The sequence below is a fragment of the Argopecten irradians genome, chromosome 4 (genome assembly GCF_041381155.1).
Source record: "Argopecten irradians isolate NY chromosome 4, Ai_NY, whole genome shotgun sequence".
Lineage (NCBI taxonomy): Eukaryota > Metazoa > Mollusca > Bivalvia > Pectinida > Pectinidae > Argopecten > Argopecten irradians.
In genome coordinates, this window is record NC_091137.1 from 23840625 (window position 1) to 23867566 (window position 26942).

Here is a 26942-nt window from a genome sequence, read left to right on the forward strand (position 1 = left end):
ATTTTATTTGAAACAATTCGTCGGAATATTTGTGATAATAATATGTAATTATTCATACTCTTCAGAAAATAATACAGTTTGACGACATAAAACATGATTTTGATATCGTTTTGGATAAAAAAGGGAACACTGTCTTACACATCTACAGGGAAATTTCAATTGGGTCAAAGCAGAAGCCCCTGGGACCATTTGAATTTTTTGAACGTAGTTCAAGGGTTGGTATTAATGTTGCTACATGTAACATTTAGTTTATTTTTTTTCTCCATTTTTCGTGAATGTGAATATAACTTACAGTGAAATAGTATATTGCTATGCTTATTCCGTATCTCTTTCGACGTACATGCATCCTTGATAATCAGGGGGTTACTATCAGTGTCGCTATATTCATCCTCGGGTTATGTCATAGCAAAACTTAAGAAATTTGAAGGAATTAAGCACTAACCAGTTACAGGTATTATTATTATTACGTACCATTATTTGTTTCTGTTGTTGTACATCATGGCCAATACCACAAGTTTTTCTATTGCCTTCAGTTTTATTATGATATAGTATATGCAATATAGGACTGTTTTGAAACCCTCTTATATGTGTGATTTACCTGAAATTCCATAGCTTAAAATACGTATACTTTGGAACTAGTCAATCATGAATCGTGTAAATATTAAACAATCCAAGCCATTCATCATCATTCCAAAGAAATCAATAAAGACGCATTCACAGTTTTCTTATTTTCTGTCTGCATTTAATTTGAGGTGAGTGAAATGTAGGCCTAAAAGGTAGGAGGTAGATCAAAGGGTTTGGGGCGTTATCGGGTCAAATATATTACATGTACCTAGTCAATGCAGCCTACAGAAGAAACAGTACTAATTTATTATATCTGACATGTACAAACTGCACCAATCTTTTTTCGACATTTATACATCATTCCAGGGAACAAGTACATATTTACGTAACAAACAAGAGATCCAACAAAGGATGTCACAATATCCAACATTGATAGATAAAGCAAAGGAAACATTGACTTTCTCCTGCTCATCTTGACTTCTCCATTAAAACTAAAATAAAATCTCAACACATAATAGGCAAATTCATTTACAGAATTTCCAGATTGTAGCACATGAATATCTGATTTTTTCCTCTTTTTTCATTAATCAAACAGGGGTATTTGCGCTATATTGAAGTCAGACAGGTGAAGACAACGAGTATACTTTTACTTGACAAGGAATACGACATATAGTATACCGTATATAGGGACCTCTCAGACGAAAAGTTCATTTAGGCTTATCAGTACGAGGCTTAACGAGGGGCAACATAATAAAAAATGATTTAATCAGTTCATATTATCCTCTTTTCAAAGCGAGAATATATAAATACTAAACACAATATGCAACAGAACAAATGATTTATTAGATTGCCTGATGCCAATATAATGCAATCCACTGTGGAATCATAAAAATATCATATTTATAGTTCCTGATTATTTGACTACGACTGATCTGTGATTAAAACCTTTCTCGTCGCCCCTATGGCTCTGATCTTGAATCTCTGAAATAAACACATGACTGAAAAATGTAAAGCGACAGTATGTGCTTACGATCACGGAACTTTTTAATTTCGACTTGATAAATTCTAACTCGACTGAGGTTATTATATGAGAGTAAGGAAAAGGCTACAGCTCATTTAATGCCACTTTCACTGTTCCTTCTTCAAAAACGATTTTGGTCCAAAGAAATCCTCATTCGTAAAGTGAACTCAAAATTTGTTTTTTTTTATCATTTTTAAATGTTTAATTGCCAACAAAAAATACATATATGTGTCATTTAAATAATGATTGGCAATCACAGATTAAGAAGGGAATGCCTATGCTTTCCTGATATTTCACCTATTTCTCTTTGAATATGTTCAATAAATATTTCAAAATGTCTTTGATTGAGGGAATTTCTTACTATCCGTCAATAATATACATACATTAACCACAAATGCTCTGTAACATATCTCTGGTAGGGACAACAGCCTGGTTAAAGGTTGTGTCTCCATCACAGGATGCTGGCAGGTTGTGTAAACATTCTGTAAACTCTGGATAGACGCTTAAAATAGAAAATGAAAAACAAAGATTAATGATATAAAATATAAATGGTTAATAAACAGGTGTACATGTGTAGATGAACAATGTATATGCATCTTAAATGCGAAAACAAAAGTTTACAATGTTTAGACGATGTCTCTTTACATTCGATATACACGTATAGGTACAAAACTGGTTATAATAATAATGTGTTGAATGAAAATGTAAATGATTTACATATCAATAGAATCGTCGATATGGTCATTCATATAAAGAACGAATTCCGATCATTTTTACTTAAGATATACGTTACAGTTATATGCACACATACACAGAGAGAGACATCGTCATGTATCAAAAGATCTAACGCTTAAGCAATCATTATATAACTTCAACACAGACAAAATGATGTATCAGCTAAACTTAATTTGAAATCAAGTGTAAGGTACATGTTACCAGGTGTTTTCTCCAGGACACACTTTTAAACACTCTTAAACAACCATGAAAACAACGATTTTTTTTGCATAACGAGCACGGCATATTAGTATGTACATTGTATATTGATTTCGAATTGATTTGCGATTTTAAACGAGATATAACAATAATTAATATATGAACAATTTCATCATAAAGACAATAAAAACAAATATATACATCTTTTCTGTAGATGGGAAACTTTAAGTTATGTTCTGTAATGTTTATTCAGCAAATCAAGAAGTACTTTTTATTGATGTCCACCACCAAACTATACGTATATTTTGAGAATATTTAAAATGTATAAGTTTTAATTTTACAGTCAAACCTCAAATTGGAGTTTTGTAACATACTGCCAATACCATTATGTTAACGTCTACAGTGTAGTGAAATGAGTACATATGGTCAGACAATGAAACCATATCGAACTTTCACTTTCACTTTCATAATGTATTAGTCATTATATAGTGACTTCCTTAGATATATTATCATCTAAATAAAAATTATACAATCAAACAATCAAACATGATTGATTGTACTGATGAATGATTTTCACAGTTTAAGTCATCAAACGTCAATAGGTTGCTGAAAAACAACTCACCTGCACATCTGACCCATATCTGTTTCTGAAGTCTGAACATTGGTCATGATCTCAAGGCATGGCATGAATATCAAGACCGGACAACTACCAGTTGTATCCACGGCAGTCACTGTGGAATTAAGAGTGGATTCAGGAGTGGTTTAACTTAACTGAGCAATGGAAATTTGAGGGAAAAAATAAAAATAAAGTCTTAAGCCTATTTATAGATTAGAAAGGTGACAGACACAAAATATATAGAAAGCCTGACATTCCGATATCAGTCAACTTCACTGAATTAGTCTGTAGATACGAAATCTATTATTTAGTTAAACATAATATATGTTTACTCAGCGTTCTTTGTAATGATCAAGCAAGATGTGAAATCGGTGATTTTAGAGTTGACTGATAGGATATATTACAAACTAATATCATGAAAACCCATACCAAAGGTTGTTAAGATAGTTCAAATTCTTCTTTATGAATTATCTATTAGTAATTATTTTTAATTTTTAAATAGTATTTGTAATTATTAATGCGGCTTCAATTATAAGAAACAGTTCAATGATATTAAATGACAACTTATTAAAAGTATTACATTCCATGACGAAAACATGTGAAGTCAGTTATAAATATCAATCCAACCATTACAATATTTCGCATTATTCTTTAAGTATTATAGTTATAATTTCCTTCCTCAGGGAAGCCAGTTGGTGAAGGAGGAGTGGAACCTTCTAGAAACATAACATTACAGCATTGAATATTCATATACACTCATTCGGTCCGTATCTAACATAATTTAGAGCAAACTCGTTATTTGTGGATGCACTAATTTCTGCTTTTTCGTAAATTCCGAAAACATTTATTCGGGGGAGATCAAATGGTCTTAAATCCATTATACAATTCAGTTTATTTGTACGCTTACTCGCGAATAATTTGAATTCAATTTTGAAATATCTTGCAGAATTACACGAAAATGTGCATCTGGTAAAAATGAGGTTGTTTACATTTAATATAGAAAATTTCAAAAAAAAAAAGGAAAAGAAAAAATGAAAAGGAAGATATAAAATAAATTGCGACAAGCTGCCTTTCCATCGATTTTTCGATTTTGAGCTGTACTGGATTATGAAGAACGTTTAATGTTTCCATAACTTTGATGAAGGCCATTTCGAAAAACGTAATAATAATTTTACATTTTCATTTACGCGTGGATGAAGTGGCGAAATATTCTAATAGTTAATTATTCAATTTTGAAAAACATAAATATACAGTTTAAACGGCCATTTCTGCGAAATAGTATTGCATCATAGCAAGATCATGTTATTTTGATTTGTTAAATGGAGAATTTCAAAAATGATATTTAGTGTTTAATGATTAAAGCGGTAACAATTATTTATAATCACCAATGCTACCACACATGGCATCGATGGTCTGGGTCTGGAGTTCCATCTGTTGTCGCATTGAGCTGTCCATACAGGATTGTGGGAGGGAGTTAATACAAGACATAAACTGTGGGTACGCCTCCCTGTCAAAAATATACAACTTACGTTAACATGTCTACGCCATCCTAAAACTATTATAACTGTGCGGTCACCTGCCTGTAAACATTATAATAAAACTGTTAGCACACCTGTCAAAACAATAATTTTACTTATTTAACATCTATCTAAAGTTAAATGAAACATAGATGCAATTTTTCATAAAAAACTATTTGTTAATTAATAAAACCATTCTGTAGACATGTCATTACAGATATGAAAAAAGAAGAATCGTTCGCTATACACTTAAGAGCATAAGCATCATTATGGTTTTCTGACCCATTATATTATAGATATGAATTATCATTTATTATTCTTGTTTTTTAAAAAAGCTAAAAAGAAATCAAAGTTTACATGAACATCAATATGAAATAAAGCAAAAAAAGGGACATCTTTCACTTCTTACGTGCACATGTGATTTAAGCCAGCAGGACTGGTGACAGTTGACATATCAATATTTGTGACGTGGTCCAGACAGGCCAGAGCTTCCAGAATGTCACAGTGTGCACCTGAAGTTGTGAAACGTACTCACTACAACGTTTACGTTACACCAGATACAGTCGAACGTACTCACTACAACGTTAACGTTACACCAGATACAGTCGAACGTACTCACTACAACGTTTACGTTACACCAGCTACAGTCGAACGTACTCACTACAACGTTTACGTTACACCAGATACAGTCGAACGTACTCACTACAACGTTAACGTTACACCAGATACAGTCGAACGTACTCACTACAACGTTTACGTTACACCAGATACAGTCGAACGTACTCACTACAACGTTTACGTTACACCAGATACAGTCGAACGTACTCACTACAACGTTAACGTTACACCAGATACAGTCGAACGTACTCACTACAACGTTTACGTTACACCAGATACAGTCGAACGTACTCACTACAACGTTTACGTTACACTAGATACAGTCGAACGTACTCGTTACAACGTTAACGTTACACCAGATACAGTCGAACGTACTCATTACAACGTTTACGTTACACCAGATACAGTCGAACGTACTCACTACAACGTTTACGTTACACCAGATACAGTCGAACGTACTCACTACAACGTTAACGTTACACCAGATACAGTCGAACGTACTCACTACAACGTTAACGTTACACCAGATACAGTCGAACGTACTCATTACAACGTTAACGTTACACCAGATACAGTCGAACGTACTCATTACAACGTTTACGTTACACCAGATACAGTCGAACGTACTCACTACAACGTTAACGTTACACAGATACAGTCGAACGTACTCATACAACGTTAACGTTACACTAGATACAGTCGAACGTACTCATTACAACGTACGTTACACAGATACAGTCGAACGTACTCATTACAACGTTTACGTTACACCAGCTACAGTCGAACGTACTCACTACAACGTTAACGTTACAGCAGATACAGTCAAACGTACTCACTACAAGATCAACGTTACACTTGATACAGTCGAACGTACTCACTTCAACGTTAGTTACACCAGCTACAGTGTACTCACTACAACGTTAAAGTTACACCAGATACAGTCGAACGTACTCACTAAACGTTAACGTTACACCAGATACAGTCGAACGTACTCATTACAACGTTAACGTTACACCAGATACAGTCGAACGTACTCATTACAACGTTTACGTTACACCAGATACAGTCGAACGTACTACTCATTACAACGTTTACGTTACACTAGATACAGTCGAACGTACTCATTACAACGTTTACGTTACACCAGATACAGTCGAACGTACTCACTACAACGTTTACGTTACACCAGATACAGTCGAACGTACTACTCACTACAACGTTAACGTTACACCAGATACAGTCGAACGTACTCATTACAACGTTAACGTTACACTAGATACAGTCGAACGTACTCATTACATTACAACGTTACGTTACACTACACAGATACAGTCGAACGTACTCACTTCAACGTTAACGTTACACTAGATACAGTCGAACGTACTCTCATTACAACGTTAACGTTACACCAGATACAGTCGAACGTACTCATTACAACGTTTACGTTACACCAGATACAGTCGAACGTACTCATTACAACGTTTACGTTACACCAGATACAGTCGAACGTACTCACTACAACGTTAACGTTACACCAGATACAGTCGAACGTACTCACTACAACGTTAACGTTACACAGATACAGTCGAACGTACTCATTACAACGTTAACGTTACACCAGATACAGTCGAAACGTACTCTCTACAACGTTTACGTTACACCAGATACAGTCAAACGTACTCACTACAACGTTAACGTCACACCAGATACAGTCGAACGTACTCACTACAAACTTAACGTTACACCAGATACAGTCGAACGTACTCACTATAACGTTTACTTTACACCAGATACAGTCGAACGTACTCACTACAACGTTTACGTTACACTAGATACAGTCGAACGTACTCACTACAACGTTAACGTTACACAGATACAGTCGAACGTACTCACTACAACGTTTACGTTACACCAGATACAGTCGAACGTACTCACTACAACGTTAACGTTACACAGATACAGTCAAACGTACTCACTACATACAATCGTTTACGTTACACTGATACAGTCGAACGTACTCACTACAACGTTAACGTTACACCAGATACAGTCAACGTACTCACTACAACGTTTACGTTACACTAGATACAGTCGAACGTACTCACTACAAGTTTACGTTACACTATACAGTCGAACGTACTCACTACAACGTTTACGTACTACATACAGTCGAACGTATCACTACAGTTTACGTTACACAGATACAGTCGAACGAATCACACTAGTTCGTACACAGATACAGTCGAACGTACTCACTATCAACGTTTACGTTACACCAGATACAGTCGAACGTACTCACACTACTATGTTTACGTTACACTAGATACAGTCGAACGTACTCACTACTATGTTTACGTTACATAGATACAGTCGAACGTATCACTACTATGTTTACGTTACACTACAGTACAGTACACTAACGTCGAACGTAAGCACTACTATGTTTACGTTACACTAGATACAGTCGAACGTACTCACTACTATGTTTACGTTACACTAGATACAGTCGAACGTACTCACTACTATGTTTACGTTACACTAGATACAGTCGAACGTACTCACTACTATGTTTACGTTACACTAGATACAGTCGAACGTACTCACTACTATGTTTACGTTACACTAGATACAGTCGAACGTACTCACTACTATGTTTACGTTACACTAGATACAGTCGAACGTACTCACTACTACGTTTACGTTACACTAGATACAGTCGAACGTAAGCACTACTATGTTTACGTTACACTTAGATACAGTCGAACGTAAGCACTACTATGTTTACGTTACACTAGATACAGTCGAACGTAAGCACTACTATGTTTACGTTACATATAGATACAGTCGAACGTAAGCACTACTATGTTTACGTTACACTAGATACAGTCGAACGTAAGCACTACTATGTTTACGTTACACTAGATACAGTCGAAACGTAATCACTACTATGTTGTTTACGTTACACTAGATACAGTCGAACGTAAGCACTACTATGTTTACGTTACACTAGATACAGTCGAACGTAAGCACTACTATGTTTACGTTACACTAGATACAGTCGAACGTAAGCACTACTATGTTTACGTTACACTAGATACAGTCGAACGTAATGCACTACTATGTTTACGTTACACTAGATACAGTCGAACGTAAGCACTACTATGTTTACGTTACACTAGATACAGTCGAACGTAAGCACTACTATGTTTACGTTACACTAGATACAGTCGAACGTTATCACTACTATGTTTACGTTACACTAGATACAGTACGAACGTAAGGCACTACTATGTTTTACGTTTTACATTAGATCAGTCGAAACGTAAGCACTACTATGTTTACGTTACATTAGATACAGTCGAACGTAATCACTACTATGTTTACGTTACACTAGATACAGTCGAACGTAAGCACTACTATGTTTACGTTACACTAGATACAGTCGAACGTAAGCACTACTATGTTTACGTTACACTAGATACAGTCGAACGTAAGCACTACTATGTTTACGTTACACTAGATACAGTCGAACGTAAGCACTACTATGTTTACGTTACACTAGATACAGTCGAACGTAAGCACTACTATGTTTACGTTACACTAGATACATCGAACGTAACACTACATGTACGATACAGTCGAACGTAAGCACTACTATGTTTACGTTACACTAGATACAGTCGAACGTAAGCACTACTATGTTTACGTTACACTAGATACAGTCGAACGTAATGACTCCACACTACTATGTTTACGTTACACTAGATACAGTCGAACGTAATCACTACTATGTTTACGTTACACTAGATACAGTCGAACGTAAGCACTACTATGTTTACGTTACACTAGATACAGTCGAACGTAAGCACTACTATGTTTACGTTACACTAGATACAGTCGAACGTAAGCACTACTATGTTTACGTTACACTAGATACAGTCGAACGTAAGCACTACTATGTTTACGTTACACTAGATACAGTCGAACGTAAGCACTACTATGTTTACGTTACATTAGATACAGTCGAACGTAATCACTACTATGTTTACGTTACACTAGATACAGTCGAACGTAAGCACTACTATGTTTACGTTACACTAGATACAGTCGAACGTAAGCACTACTATGTTTACGTTACACTAGATACAGTCGAACGTAATCACTACTATGTTTACGTTACATAGATACAGTCGAACGTAACACTACTATGTTTACGTTACACTTAGATACAGTCGAACGTAATCACTACTATGTTTACGTTACACTAGATACAGTCGAACGTAAGCACTACTATGTTTACGTTACACTAGATACAGTCGAACGTAAGCACTACTATGTTTACGTTACATTAGATACAGTCGAACGTAAGCACTACTATTTTACGTTACATGATACAGTCGAACGTAATCACTACTATGTTTACGTACACTTAGATACAGTCGAACGTAAATCACTACTATGTTTACGTTACACTAGATACAGTCGAACGTAACACTACTATGTTTACGTTACACTGATACAGTCGAACGTAAGCACTACTTATATGTTTACGTTACACTAGATACAGTCGAACGTAATCACTACTATGTTTACGTTACATTAGATACAGTCGAACGTAAGCACTACTATGTTTACGTTACACTAGATACAGTCGAACGTAATCACTACTATGTTTACGTTACACTAGATACAGTCGAACGTAAGCACTACTATGTTTACGTTACACTAGATACAGTCGAACGTAAGCACTACTATGTTTACGTTACATTAGATACAGTCGAACGTAAGCACTACTATGTTTACGTACACTAGATACAGTCGAACGTAAGCACTACTATGTTTACGTTACACTAGATACAGTCGAACGTAAGCACTACTATGTTTACGTTACACTAGATACAGTCGAACGTAAGCACTACTATGTTTACGTTACACTAGATACAGTCGAACGTAAGCACTACTATGTTTACGTTACACTAGATACAGTCGAACGTAAGCACTACTATGTTTACGTTACACTAGATACAGTCGAACGTAAGCACTACTATGTTTACGTTACACTAGATACAGTCGAACGTAATCACTACTATGTTTACGTTACACTAGATACAGTCGAACGTAAGCACTACTATGTTTACGTTACACTAGATACAGTCGAACGTAAGCACTACTATGTTTACGTTACACTAGATACAGTCGAACGTAAGCACTACTATGTTTACGTTACACTAGATACAGTCGAACGTAAGCACTACTATGTTTACGTTACACTAGATACAGTCGAACGTAAGCACTACTATGTTTACGTTACACTAGATACAGTCGAACGTAAGCACTACTATTTTACGTTACACTAGATCAGTCGAACGTAAGCACTACACGTTACATAGATACAGTCGAACGTAAGCACTACTATGTTTACGTTACACTAGATACAGTCGAACGTAAGCACTACTATGTTTACGTTACACTAGATACAGTCGAACGTAATCACTACTATGTTTACGTTACACTAGATACGTCGAACGTAATCACTACTATGTTTTACACTATCAGTTACCTTTTTACTTACACTAGATACAGTCGAACGTTACACTACTATGTTTACCTTACACTAGATACAGTCGAACGTAAGCACTACTATGTTTCCTTTACATTAGATACAGTCGAACGTAATCACTAAAGCGTTTACTTTACACTAGATACAGTCGAACGTAAGCACTACTATGTTTACGTTACACTAGATACAGTCGAACGTAAGCACTACTATGTTTACGTTACACTAGATACAGTCGAACGTAAGCCATAAGCCAGATGTGTCCTGTCAGTATTGATAACCACTCTTTACATGTTTCTTATGAAACATTACACAATAATATTGACAAATTCTACGAGATTGTTAACTATTTTAATTGATAATGTTAGATTACCCAATGATATGACTAGACGATTAATCATGTACTGTATTTACGCTATACACTTACCCGAGCTGGTGTGACGTAAGTTAAACGAATGAAATACATAACCTCAAATACTTGAGATATTGGTTTTCGGGTCCAGATCAAGCACAATGTAAACATGTTACTGTTAGAGCGATAAGTTGCTTTATCCCACTCTTGCAGGTCAATGGGCAGTATACAAGACGTGGCACCGCTAGTGTGAAATGGCAGACAGTAAGGGGATTTTGACATTTCACATACTGTAACTAAAGTGGGCTTTTTCGGTTGAAATAAACTACCTAACACCAGCGATGTTATCAGCATAGTTTCTTTAGGGAACAACCAACTAAATGAAAAAAGACCTTCGAAATGGCCCCTGTGTATACAAGATTGAGCCCAGGATAGAATTTTAACCCGGTCGCTTGGACCCAAACTTTTTTCTATCTAGTGTTATTAGAGAACATAGACTTTAATTATAGAACACAATATCTAACTATTATTCTTTTGGTTTAATAATACATTACAAAATTTTAACAAAATTTAACACTGTGGTCTATGTAAAAGTATTTAGTTGGTTGTTCTCTTTATATAAATATTACATCCATATGGTAAGAACTTGGACTGGAAATGGAAAAGTGCATATTGTAAACTGTTATAATTAAGAATGATGCATAAGCGTGTTCATTGTAAACATGCTTTACTGTATAGGTTTATCATTGATTGTATGGTTAATAATTTGTTTGCATACCTGTTGGCTGTGGTGTTGTTATATCATATCCATCACATATAATGCCTACATCTTCGCTGTGTCCACAGTTCTCATTTCCCCAGCCGTTGAATGAACAGTACGAGAGGGCGGATTCGTCGCCAGAACATGCTAAGTTGTCCATCCATATAGTTCCTGATCCAGGACTAAACTGTACGATTCTCTGATTCCCATCGTCACTGCAGATAAGATCAGCATTAAAGTCACTACACATTACTTTCAAATTACTTGGTTAGTTGATGACGGTATAGAGAACATAACATAAAGTCTGGCCTTTTTCCCAATCATTTTGATTGTTTAATATTACAATAACAGGATTGAAATGATCGCAGTTATAATTGGGTAACACCTGCATTAATCAAATAGTCATTAACAAGAACTAATAACATAAGCTGGGCCGTCCACAATGACAAACAGCGGTAGAATTAAAACAATACGTGTCGGATACCTTATAACACTCTTCGTCGAAGCTACACTGTTGATCAAACCCTACGTCGAAGCTACACTGATGATCAAATCCTACCTAGAAGTTACACTAATGATCAATTTCTGCGTCGAAGCTACACTGATAATCAAACTCTACGTCGAAGCTACACAGATGATCAAACTCTACGTCGAGGCTACACAGATGATCAAAGTCTACGTCGAGGCTACACAGATGATCAAAGTCTACGTCGAAGCTACACTGATGATTGGATCCCTTTACTTTGTTTTCATTTGTTTCAGGCTCATAATGTGATATTTTGTCATGTGTTTATTAACCACAATTTCGGTAGGAGATATAAAATCATTAGGTGATGTCAAATCGTTAGAATATATCACATGCTTTAGATGTCAAATCTTTAGATATCAAATCTTTAGATGTCAAATCTTTAGATGTCAAATCGTAAAACTATATCAAATCGTTAGGAGATATCAAATCGTTAAGAGATATCAAATCGTTAAGAATTGTCAAATATCAAATCGTTAAGAGATATCAAATCGTTAAGAATTGTCAAATCGTTAAGAGATGTCAAATCGTTACGATATACCAAATCGTTCCGATATACCAAATCGTTACGATACATCAAATCGTTACGATATATCAAATCGTTAAGAGATGACTAATCGTTAAGACATGTCAAAAAGTTAAGAGATGCCAAATCGATACGATATATCAAATTGTTAAGAGATGTCAAATAGTTATGAGATGTCCAAATGTCCGGATACATTTAATTGTTATGAGATATCATATTGCATTCATTTGACTATGATATTAAAAATCAACATCCCAATTACATCATATTTGTCCAATAGAAACATATCATCAGAATTTAGTGTTTTCATTAATCAATAACGAAGAACATAATAAATAAATATATAAAAAGCAAATTATTTAAAGGAAAACTTAATAATGAATATTTTATAAATACCTGAATCCTAACTGTCGACAAGCTACACGGAGATCACGGCTATCGAAATCATCATCACATACTGTTCCCCACACACCATCATGGTACACCTCCAGTCGTCCCGAGGAGTTAGTGGACCCTCCAAAAAGGCGCAGCGGAGCTAGCTAGAAATACATTTTACATCGGAAATATGTTAGAACATGTAGAGATAATAGGTTAAATTAAACTAAAGATAACATTTTTTCCACCACACCTGTTTCGCGTCCACCACTAAACTGTTTCGCGGTCACAACAGTAAAGCTACCCGGTTACTTAGTCAGAATGTATAAAAAGAGGAGTTAAATCGCACAAGAAGGCAGTTGAAGGCAATTTTCTTTTTTTGTCAATCAAACCTGTAATATACACTGTAAGCGCTATTACCTTCCTACAAGTACTGTCTAATAACAAATGTTTGTCTTGTGGTCATAGGCTATTTTTGTAATGGCATAGGTCCTAAACAGTTCTTTTGGATCATGGAGTAGAGATTAACAAAATCTTTATGGCAATTTAGAATAAGTTGTGCGTGACAAGTATCGAATATGTGTGGAAAGCGTTGTTTATAGTAGAATACTCAATGGTACGGATGGGTTTCGTTCCAGATATATCTAGTATTCTAAAAACAAAGTTCATATTGATTCTTTTATACATGACTTTTTGACTACAGAATTTGTAACACCAAAACATTTATTGAAACGTTTTGTAAACCGATTTGTAGCATATTTTGGGGACAAATTGTATAAAAAAGATGAGTTAATTCGTTTTGCTACCGCACAAAGTAAGCAAGTGGAAATTATACGGTATTTATTTGTTTTTGAGCATTATTTGTATTATGTTAAGTTGTGGAAAAGTCAGTAATGACATTGTGCTCCACGTTTCAGTCGCGTGTCCAAAGTGTTTCAATCTCGTGACCTAATTTGATACTCCATGGGTTACTATCACTGATGTTGACCTACCCCTGGACTATGCCATTGTGAAACTGGATACATTTCAGGAGAAAAAATACGAATCACAGACCTACAGAAACTTCCTTGACAGAGTGATGCCCAACTTCAAAGCAACACAATCAACCACAGTGTGCATTTATACAATTCCTTTCATGTACATCAAATTATCAAATTACTCGTGTCTTCTGTTGCCTCTAGTGTTACTATAAGATAGTCCATGGGTAGATATAACGCAAGTGATAGCAACCCATGAAGTATCGCGGATATTACCTCTCTAATGTTGGATGGAGAGAGTGAAAGCTATAGAGGTTCCCTCTAATTTTGTGTTTACATATTTATTTGACAAAAGACAACGTTACCATTTTATTTAGAGACCGTCCATGTCTGCAACGGCATCAGTATGAATGGAAAAATCTGATAGTGATTATCTCTATAAATATTCATGGAATGTCGGGAGAAATGATTACAAGATAGACTTTTCTGTGCCTTATGATTCATTGATGGTTTAAATGTGTTTTTGTAAATTGATGAAACACAAGTAATGATTGATTGATTGACACAATATCTTGAAAAGAGGAAATAAAGAATGTCTCTTGGTCTGTTTTTCTATACCTTTGTGTGGTGGGAGTGGTAGTGTGTCATCTCTATCACATACAATGCCCACGTCTTCGGTGTGTCCACAGTTCTCATTTCCCCAGCCGTTGAATGGACAGTCCGAAAGGGCTGATTCATCACCAGAGCATGCTAAGTTGTCCATCCATATAGTTCCTGATCCAGGACCAACCTTCACCATTATTCTCTGATGTTCATTGTCACTGAATTAGAGCAGTGTTACATCAGGAAGCACACGTTATATAGAGGACATAATAACACTCTGCAGTGTGGTTTTGGTTATCCTGCATTATTTGCCATTGAGGGTAGGATTGAATCTTACCATTATACATCTCTCGCATCAAAATAACGACCACTATATAGTATCTAACTATTCTTCATCCGTCAGAGGTTACTACCAGTGTTGTTATTATCACTCATGGACCATGTCATATAAAAAAAACTCAAGGCAACAGAAAAAACAGTTAATTTGGTCCTTTAATATACAGCAAAAGAAGCATATGAAGGTATATTGTATGATTTAGAACCAGGTGTCGCTCTCTTTAAAATAATCTTCAAATAAAGTATCTGCAAATATCTGTGCTTGGCTAGTTTTTACTCTCCTTGTGTATTTTTACGACATAATCCAAGGGTTTATATAAAGACACTGATAATAACCTTCTGAGTATCGATGATACATCTACTTGCTTTAACCTGATGTCATCAGAACCAGAATACTTGAAAGGTAGAGACAAGTTTCTAAGTTTTACAAGTATTAATGATCATGATTATGGATATGCTAAACAATAACGGTGGGATATACAGGAATCAAGAACGACTACATACCATTCTATTGTAATAAACCTTCACATTCTCGTCGACTGTGGCGAATATTATATGCTATGTATTTAGTCTTTATAATGAACCCAGTTTAACAATACGTTACGATGGCATCATGTCGCGCTAATTCGACTATGACATAGAAAAAAAATCATCATTAGAATTGAATGATTACATTCATTTGAACATTAGATTAATTTGAACGCAGGATACAAGGAAGGCAAGTCATCTAATTTAAAAGGAAAACTTGATAATCCTTTTTTTATGTCTATGAAGACAAATACCTGAATCCTAACTGCTGGCAAGCTACACGGAGATCAAGACTATCGAATTCATCATCACATACTGTTCCCCACACACCATCATGGTACACCTCCAGTCGTCCCGAGGAGTTAGTGGACTCTCCAACAAGGCGTAGCGCAGCTAGAAATACATTTTACATAGAAATATTTCAGAACATATAGAGAGGATAGGTCAAATTAAAATTAAAAATGTTACCACCATTAACGTATTTCGAGGTCACGTGAAAACTACCCACAATCGGTTGACCGATTGTCAAAAAGGTGCACATTTTTTCATTCTTTTTTTTACGTATCCGCTGAACTATACCTGCTTGTTGTGGTAATGGAGTTGTGACATCTTCTCCCTCACATTCAATGCCTACATCTTCGCTGTGTCCACAGTTCTCATTTCCCCAGCCGTTAAATGGACAGTTCGAGAGGGCTGATTCGCTACCAGAACATTCCAGGTTGTCCATCCATATAGTTCCTGATCCAGGACCAAACTTGTTCATTCTCTGATTTCCATTGTCACTGAATCATCATTAAATACGTATATAATTATACATGTCATGGAGGAAACGAAACAATAATAGAACGCAGCGGTGTTTCGTTATCATGTGTTATTTATTATTGGGGTTACGATTGGATCTTATCATCGTACATTTCTCAAAACAGAATTAGTTTATGTTCATTATCTACCCAATTTCCTCCATGATCTAGGGTTTAATATCACTATTGTTTTATTCTCTCCTTGACTATGTCAAAGAAAACCTGAAGAAAAAAAAATATAGTTTGGTCCTTTCATTTTCAGCAATCGTAATCGAATAACGGTACTTTTTGGAACTGGATGACTCTTTCTGTAATCTTCTCTGTAACGACCTGTGATTGGAAATTTTTGTTCTCTCTTTATAATGCCTTAAGTATTGTTATGACATAGTCCTATGGAAGATATAACGACAATGATAGTAACCCCTGAGTAGCTTGGATGCATTTTCCTGTCATATTAATGTCCATGTCTAAACTAATGATATTGTGTATGTCTGCATTACTGTTGACTCGTAAATGTATATTTTCGCATATTTCGGATACTTTCTAAACATTTACAAGCTACACAATATACGCATTAATGAAATTGTGATAGCTAATGTTAGCTCCGATGCATGCACAATTTGTATTAAACCAGTTATGTTTAGGCAAACACAATTACGATAATTACTTCGACTACATTACATGAAAGGCTACATCAAAAGGGCATTGTGAAACGTCTTTAAAAATGATTATTAAAATTTGATAATTCCATTAACTTAAACGAAGGACATATTAAAGACAATTCATCTGAAGGAAAATCTATAGTACGTATTTAATGTAAGACAAGCATTAATACCTGAATCCTAATTGTCGACAGGCTACACGGACATCACGACTATCGAAATCATCATCACATACTGTTCCCCACACACCATCATGGTACACCTCCAGTCGTCCCGAGGAGTTAGAGTAGCCTCCAGCAAGCCGCAGTGAAACTAAGAATACAATATGCATATAAATGATTCAGAATATGTAGAGAGAATAGCTCAAATGAAACTCAGATAACAGATTTGGTCCAAACAGAACGGTTTCGACGCCAGGTGAGCTATTCACAGACGATTGACCGGTTACGTAAACAAACGAACAAACTTAATGGGAATCTATCGCATTAGCTCCCTTAAGATACACTTTGGCTCTAGTATCAAATCACGATTACAGCTTAATATACGTATAGTAGAGCCGTTTTTGGTTATAACGTCAACTAACACTTGTTATAAAGACATGAACGCCAAGGGAAATTAGACTTATCTATGAACATTTTCAAGAAGTTAAATTATTCCATGAAAGGCCCAATAATTCTGATAGTGTTCATGGGAAGTGCGGGAGCATTTATCTGTTGACACGGATCGGGAAATTATCTCATTTCCAAACGAAATCATTTGCAGAATTTCAGCTGCTATCTTGTGCCGACAGACATTAATGTGTTTTGGAATCTTGAGCATCGTCTACAACCATCTATACCTGGCTGAATATAACAAAATGCGTAAACTAATCTCCTTATAAAGATCGTTATTACATCTTAATTCTGTGTTTGTTTGCACCGCTACACATACGTTTGTGTACTACAATTACGTTTTATTTTGTTTCAGACCAAAAACAAGTAAGAGTTTCAACAGTTATAAAAACTACGCCATTTGAAATATAACTTGATTAAAGTGTAGATATCAAAGCCTATCTAGCTGGTTGATGATATAAGCAAACAAACAAATTAGTCACCTGGAGGCGCAGCAGTTGTTGGCTGGGATGGGTCAGTACACACCACTCCAGCGTCCTCACCATGGTTACAGTTCTCATTCCCCCAAGGACTTGACCGGCACTCCTGGATACGAGTCTCACTCCCGTCACATCTGACGTCATCCAGCCATGTCGGTTCTTCTCCGCGTCCAAAATAGGCATGGGATCTAGCAATGCCGCCACTGTAAAACATTTCTAGTGTCAAGTAATTTGAAGGATTGTAGACGAACTAATTGTTATTAGCATTTTGTATGTTGTGAATATGATACTATATCGATGCCCTAGTTGATGTTACCTGTATCCCTGTTGACGGTAACTGTACTATAGTTTGCGTCATATATATAAGAAAACATATTTAAGAAACAGCTACTACTCAAGATTGATCTGTAGTGCGATTGTATGTCTCCTAAATGTCGTTACCAATATTGACGTTCCTCATATTCTAGTTGACTTACACTAATCTTAGTTGAGGTTACCTATCGATATATTGCTAATAGTATACAGGCAACTGATATCTAAGTTGATGATACTTGTTTATTTCTTCTTCTAACTACGTTAACTGTAGTTTAGTTGGGCTAGCTCTTTATTCCTGTATTTCGGTCAACTGTATTCATATATTTACTGCCTTACCGATATACTTGCTGACGTTTTCTGTATTCATGCATATTATTACCATATTTCTATCCTTGCTGACGTTACCTGTATCTCATACGTTTGCTGAACTAACCATTATCATAGTTGAAGTTAAATGTATTCACACATCTAGTGACCTTATTTGTATCGATTCTGGCATTACCTGTATTCTTACATCTACTATGTTTACTTGTATCATAGTTGACGTTACATGTATTCATATATCATGTGCTATACTTGAGGTTATCTGTATTCATGCATCTACTATGTTTACTTGTATCATAGTTGACGTTACATGTATTCATACCTTTACTATGCCTACCTGTATCCTAGTTATATATATAATATATATCTAAGTATTACGCGTATTCACAAAGTATGCGAACACATTTTATTTCATAACCCGATGAAATTTAAAAACAAATACCGACATCAATGCTTATAATCAATTTTCCAGACTACTTGGTAAAATAAAAAATGTATACAGGTACGACTCCATTGGTTTTCGAAGGTGTTATTTTTCCAAATCAATACGCAATCAGCAGCTAGATTTAGCATGAAAACATAGAAAATCAGTTATATGTTGATGTTATCTGTATCCTAAGTACCTTTACCATGAACTTACATGACTTAATATGTGTTATTTATGACATTACCTGTAGCCTAGTTGACGACAAACCACTCTTGCATCCCTTTCGTCCCAGCTGTCATCACAAATAGTTCCCCATCGACCATTATGGAACACCTCCACGCGTCCCTCAAAAGGTGAACTTCCCTCAACCAATCGGATGTCTTAAACAGATATATACTATATATAGCCATAACCGGAATAAACATGGTAATATCGTGGGTTCTTGGAAAATGAAAACTAAAATATGATATTTTGGGTTTTGTTAGTTTAACGTCATAACAAGTCAGTGTTATATAAGGACGTGCCAGGAAGTCACAAAGTGGAAGAAAGCCGGAGCACCAGGAGAAAAATTTTAACTCGCGATCCAGAGGGGGAGCGCTTGTGGTAATATATGGAGAAATCTTAATTTCGTCACCACCGGCCCCTGTAAGAGTGATGCCAATATCAAATAGACACCACAGAATAACATATGCAAAGCCATCGGTATAATGATTTTGCTCGTGCTTAGTATAAGAAATTGACTGTGTATTTTCTATAAAACATGTTTTAAATTACACCATTCATTACTAAAATTATTTGAGTAACCAGATGTTATATCGTAAAAAGAACGATACGTTAAAAATACCCCATCGCCTACAGAGCCCCATTATTTAAAAAAAATCTTATGTTTAATTATGTGTATATGTATCTAATCAACACAAAAACGACATATGAGTGTCATGGTATTTTTTCGGGACGCATTTTTTTTATTTTTTTTTTTTATTTTTTTTATCTTGAAGTAATAAGCTCAAACATTTCAATGGTAATAATGATGTAAAACTAAAAAAAAAACTTTTGTTACTGAATAACAATACTCATTTAATGTCTACTACTGTTTTTGAAAGAGAAAAAAATATCATTCGTCGGCGGTGGAACATTTTTGCTTTGTCTTTGACAAACAAAAATACTTAGTCATAAGTTCGTAATACACAAGTATACTACATCATTGCCACCCTGACGGGAAATTGAATTTACTACTTTACAACAATGACTCGTTGTAAGCGTATATGACTGTATCATAAATTATAGTCGCTTTTCATATTATACATTATATATACAGTATAAAATCTTAATTGGGTGTTCATTTCATATGAGATGTTATGAAACGAGTCTAAGAGGTTTTTATTTTTGCGAACCATGGGGAGCAAAACTTTTAACTTCGAGACGAGTTTCATAATATTTCATATGAAATGAACACAAATTTAGGTAACTTTTTATCGCATATCTACAAATACAAAAAAGGGCCTACATAACAAAGAATTTCACGTCAAAATGTCTTTGAGCCATTTTCTCCCGCCGTCCTCGTAATCCTGACGTCCCTCAATTTTACTGACGTCATTTTATTGTTTTCGTTTGACGTGAAAAGCTATTTCAAGCCAATGAAAATCGTTCTAGGTCATAGTACATTTGTGACATACGCAAAAGTATTACACGAGCGGAATCACTGGATATCAGGCGGATTATGTAATAAATTACAAAATGATGGTGATATAACGTCTGTTTTGATTTGATAATTTTCATGATCCGATCCCCGTTAGATTCATATAATGACTTTGATAGTGTAACCGAACTGACGTGATGTAATCGGAACAAAAACTACAACTGATTTAACATTGTCAATCAGGGTTGGGGTAATTAAAAATGTAATTGTAATTAATTGCAATTAATTACATTTTTTCAAGTAATTGAAAGTAATTTGTAATTAAGAAATATTTCAATTACATGTAATTGTAATTGTAATTAATTACATTATAAAAATGTGTAATTAACAATTACATTTCAATTACTTTTCAATTACATTTATATATTTACTAATGTCTAAATAATTACCAAGATTAATGAATGTATGACATTTATTTGGCTATGTAGAAATTTAAACAGGTAACATATGTGAGACAGTAACCATAGTATACAGTATAGTATAGGTACCTGTAGTTTACCCCTCAAGCAATATACAAGCTAGGTGTGAGGTGTGAAGTTGTGAACACAAAGCCTGTGATTACAACTCACAAAGGTCTTGCTTATATAACACCTGTTGATCACCTAATTAGCAAATCTAATGAAGGCAAAAATATATAGATGATAGCTCAGATTTGTCTTCACTGCCCCTGCCAAGAAAATTTTAACAGAAGACTTTTTTCAGTTTTCTTCCCACTATATAAATAACACTGTTACGAAAGAGACACAACTGAGGTCTTAAATCCAATGAATTGTAGGCATCTACATTAGTGAAGATTGCACAGAGAAATATTGTGACCCATTAAAGTTCTGGAAAGATTATTCTTGCAAATTTCTAAATTCGTCTTTTTTAGCTAGCAACTACTTAGCTATAGAGATTGTTTAGTTAATTGCTGGCAAAGTATTCCGACCAGACAGATACAGACTGTCTGATGATGATTTTGAGATGCTAATGATGATAAAATGCAATAAAAAATATTAATACCTGGTACATAAAGCTGACGCATTTGACAATATTACTGCTAGGTCCAATAAAAATGTACATTTAAAACAAATACACCCTACCAATACCCAATTGTAACTTGCGGTTTATGTGAAGTGAACATATGTTCTATCAGAATTTACTGATATCGACTTATTATATCTGTATAACTGCTAAAGTGCAAGATTATACAAATGTGTATAAATGCAAGGATGTATATCTCACTTATAAATCCTTGGTATAAACATATAAAAAACATATTAAGAAAATGTAATGTGTAATTGTAATTAATTACTTTTTGAATGTAATTGTAATTGTAATTAATTACATTTACAAAACTGAGTAAGTGTAATTGTAATTGCAATTGAGATTTGACCAAGTAATTGTAATTGTAATTAATTACATTGCAATGTAATTGACCCCAACCTTGTCAATACATTTCGGTCATCTGTTGAAAATAGGCCTATCGGGGGATCGGCTGACAAGCTGGACACGGTAATGCATATCCCGATCACGATTTAACTAGGGCCTAAAAGCTTTTAGTTCTGTTATTTTTTTCTTTCCTTTATTTCAGAAACCAATTTGTTAACTCAAAAATATCTATTTCAAAATATCGTAAGCCTCAACTTTTGTGATATAAGTCAATCGAACGCAATGGTACACAGATTTTGTGTCGGGAGAACATACATTTAATTGGATTTCCTTGTACTGTAATCACAAAAAGGCAAACGCTTAAAATTGTTTACTTTGTGAACAATTCCCTTAGTAAACAAGGCTTACATTGGTTTGTTGTAATTAATAATAATTTCACTTTGTTCTGCAAAGTAATAAAGAAGTATACTAGATTTTCACAGGCATGTGACTTAAAAAGACCACAAATGCATTGATAAATAATAAAATAGGTAATTCTGGTAGAAAATTATACAATGCTGCAATTTTTCACATCATACCACGCTGCAGGATTAACAATGCGATCAGCTGGAGCAGTAAGGCGGAGCGCAGCGATATCAGAATGTAAGGAGCGATCTCATTGGCTAATAGGAAAGAAGCGGGGCGATCTCAAATTTCTTTTTAGATGACGTTTTTTGAGAGAAAATACGACATGTATGCATCACTGAATCATACATGATTTTAGAATGAGAATAGAATGCCATTTTCCACGGAGATAAGACAAAATAAAAACTTCGTCCCGTGTTCAAACTGAAGTTCATCCCCAGTAGATTCATGAAAATGACATTCTTTCCACTTTTATAAATTACAAGATACATATACCATCAAAATTCGCATTTAAATATGCTGATTCATAGTGACCATTGCGTAAAGCACACACTTGATCCTCGTTAAAATTACAGTATTGTCTTGTTAACATCCCAACTAATGCAGGTAGTAGTGACAGAGGAACTAGTGGGTCCGCTTTCATTAAAATATTATCTTTGATATGTTGTCAACGCACTACGTTTGCCCAAGATTCTTTGTCGCTTTTATGTTGATCGGTTATAGACCAGCTAACAAAAATACATTCCAACCGCATTTATCTCTCAATCTTGATTTTGTGCTCATCTGTTTACCCAATCAACAAAAAAATGGGGGGGGGGGGGGTCAAGAAAAACACTCCCCCAATTTTTCTTTGGGGCGACATTTTTGTCTTGTATAAAGCAAAGTCAAATCTGTATGAACAACAAAGAAAACATTCGGTTGAAATTATTTTGGTGTAATACCCTATCTTTACAGGATTATAACAACGCTTGGAAACACATAAAATTGATATTTTGTTTAAAGCGGCAATTATCTGTTGTGATTCTGTCCACAGGACCACTCTATGGATCAAACAATCCTTCTTTTCCCCGTAGTTCATTTTCACGACATTTGAAAGCAAAGACAACGTTATTGTAGTTTGCGTCTTAAAAGGCACTGTAAATTGTTTTTTCAAATGATCACACGATCACTTGTCAACTTCTAATCTTTTAATCAAACTGATGTTTATTTGCGAAACGTGCATTTGGAATAAATTTTACAAGCAAAATCCAAATTTCAGTTGAAATATCGTGATAGATTAAACATCAAAACAGCAAATCAAGTGTAAGAAAAATCAATTGTAAACTTAAAAGCATGAATATCTTAAAAATAATATTTACTCTTTGTTAGTCATGAAATGTTGGTACAAACCGTAATATATGCAAATGTGTTATGCTTTTCTTTTCTGCTATCCAATACATTGGTGAGTAGTTTGCAAATAATAACTATAGAGCATGGTCTATAGTGGTGAAAGATTTGATCTGAGTACATGTTCATACTGTTTCATGCTTTATCAATATCACCCTTGTTTCGATTTTGCCAGTTAAAGCATTATCTGCATTTTGTGTAGGTTCTGACAGTAAGGTTATTAGTTTGTATTATTTTGCCTTCTCGGAACAAAAACGTATGACTTCACAATCAATGTCTGTTACCCGCTGTGACAGTATATATGTTTATTATCTACATAATATGAGACATAACTTGATTATATGTAGACAACAGAACAATTAGATACCCGAATTATTAATCAATTCGTATAAGTCACCATCTCTGTATATAAGGACTTACTTTGTGGTGGGTTCAACAGGCTGTAAACCGTAGCATTAAGGTTATTCAATACCATCTCAAATTGCTGTTGCTGTGTCTTCAACTCCTGAATGTCAGATTTCATCTCCAATATTTCGGAACCGAGTTGTGATACATCTTGTCTTTTTCCGATATTTGACTTCCATAAAGAGTCGAGATATTCTAATTTACTTGGCATAGCGGCCGTTAGCCAAAGAAATGAAATCAGAAAAACCAGTACGGTAACTAACACACTAGTCCCCTTCTCCATGATGGCTTATCGTTTTTAACACTCTCCTCCGACAATCCAGGTTATATACTATCTACACATTCAGTGATATTAACCAAAAAGATGACATACGTATATTGAGAATAATTTGCAACATGACATTTTTAAAGGTTAACATCATTACGTTATCACGTGACATCCTGTCGTGAGAGTTCATATGATAATGACAGCAATTGTAAATCATTAGGTATTTTGTCCATTTGAAAATAATGATAGCATCTTTTATTTTGCATTATGATCACCAGTATGATTGCATTTAAATAATTTCACAATACTTTAGTAGACTGTGTTATACATGTTCGTGTCGCGTCACGTACAAAACGCACAATAGGATATACAGTTAATAACAGGTCCAAAATACAAAATAGACAAGTAAAATACTCTAACGGAAGTATGTTAAATAATAAGATGATGGCAGAAATATGGCAATATCACCACTAGTTCTCACGAATCATCCATTTACTTAAATGAAATGTTCAGTGAGGAGATCTTCGAATGTCTCACTTAAAGCTTACAAATCCATTCCTATCTGTAGATACATTTGCAAATTATATTAATTATTTTTTATCATCTGTGTTCTGACAATTCTCTTTGACCGTTTGTCCATGGGTCTGATATACATATCGTAAAGGAAACATACACAAGTGTCGGGTGTTGAAATTGAGGAAACAGTTATTTTAACGACGCTCTTATAAACAGCTAATGTTAATGCTAAAAAGTGCTAAGAGATATTGTATGCTTAATGTCGTTCTCGGCCTCTTAGACCAAGAAACCATATTAGATCTAAATGTAAAAGGTCGCTGATTTTTCTTCTTTAAAATGCGACATTTACATAATCTGTGGCAACTCAACAAATATTCCTGCACTTGCTATGAAAATTGCCATATATACCAGGAATTTCGTGGAATAAAAAATGGAACCATAGTCTATACTTCCGGAGGGCTACATTAAATCTTTCCTAGCACAGGCCCATGGGGCCTTTTGGATTTTTTATATTGAAGTCCAGACATGTTTTAAAGTTGAAAGTTTTGTTCCATGGTGATAATGTAGCCGTTGTAACAATTAAAAACAAAAAATCCTCTAACTTACAATCCGTGATGACTATCATTCAGCCATATGTTTTGTTCGGCCATATGTTTTGTTAATATTAAATTTGAATACACAGAATACATTCCTGGTAAATATAATGTTATCGCTGATTCCATTTCTCGTCATTTTGACACCTCATTGAGAACTAATTAGAAAAATCTCCGACTCCAAGAATGGTCCAAGTTCATCTTGGGTCCAATGATGTAGTCAGCAGAAAAAGAGTTGATAGTCAGGTGTACCCTCTGAAAGTTTGCTTTGTTATCTCCCTTTATTACCATAATTTGTTCTATAACACTACCCAGAGGTAACTGGCAGGGGGCTTGCTCATACACTAAAATTAAAAGGATGAGGAAGCGTGTACCATGCAATCAATAAAACATTTATTTGAATCGTCATCCTACATCAATCAACACAGACAGCTTTATACCGCCTAGATGGCACTCGTCTCTCTACCCCAGGTATTGGGATTTTGCTTATAACAACTACCAGGGTGGGGGGGGGGGGGAGAGGGGGGCTAGAATATTTTTCAGATAGCGATACTAACACTTTTGCTACATTTCATATCCCCCGTAATCATGATAAGGTGAATATTTACTTAGACAGGAATTAAGAGTGAGTCGGGGATATATCTTATACGCTTCCGATCTAATTTGGCGGGCATTTTTATATTCCGGCTTGTTGTCTACATTGTATTTGATTAATATTCTTATGTTTTATATATGTTTTTCTTATAGCAGATAACATTGTCAAACTAAAAATAAATACTGCACTCACCGAACAAGGTTTCGTTGAAGTAAAAGTGTCAGCTAGATCCCAAAATATGTTAAATACGCGCTAACAAAACACTTCAATATAGATT

General features: G+C 34.9%; 1 protein-coding gene across 1 annotated transcript; it reads right to left on the reverse strand.

Moving 5' to 3' along the window:
• Window positions 1–1385: 1385 nt before the first annotated feature.
• On the reverse strand, window positions 1386–25047 carry LOC138321040 (scavenger receptor cysteine-rich domain-containing group B protein-like). The gene is made up of 14 exons (XM_069264436.1): window positions 24709–25047; window positions 19672–19807; window positions 18365–18564; window positions 17445–17583; window positions 16389–16591; window positions 16064–16202; window positions 14961–15163; window positions 13387–13525; window positions 11957–12153; window positions 5061–5163; window positions 4520–4641; window positions 3141–3249; window positions 1969–2087; window positions 1386–1545 (listed from the first exon to the last, which is right to left on the reverse strand). Exons 1-13 carry the CDS (start codon window positions 24974–24976, stop codon window positions 1970–1972), a joined length of 2076 nt encoding a protein of 691 aa, XP_069120537.1. The 5' UTR covers window positions 24977–25047; the 3' UTR covers window positions 1386–1545; window position 1969.
• Between the last annotated feature and the right edge of the window lie 1895 nt (window positions 25048–26942).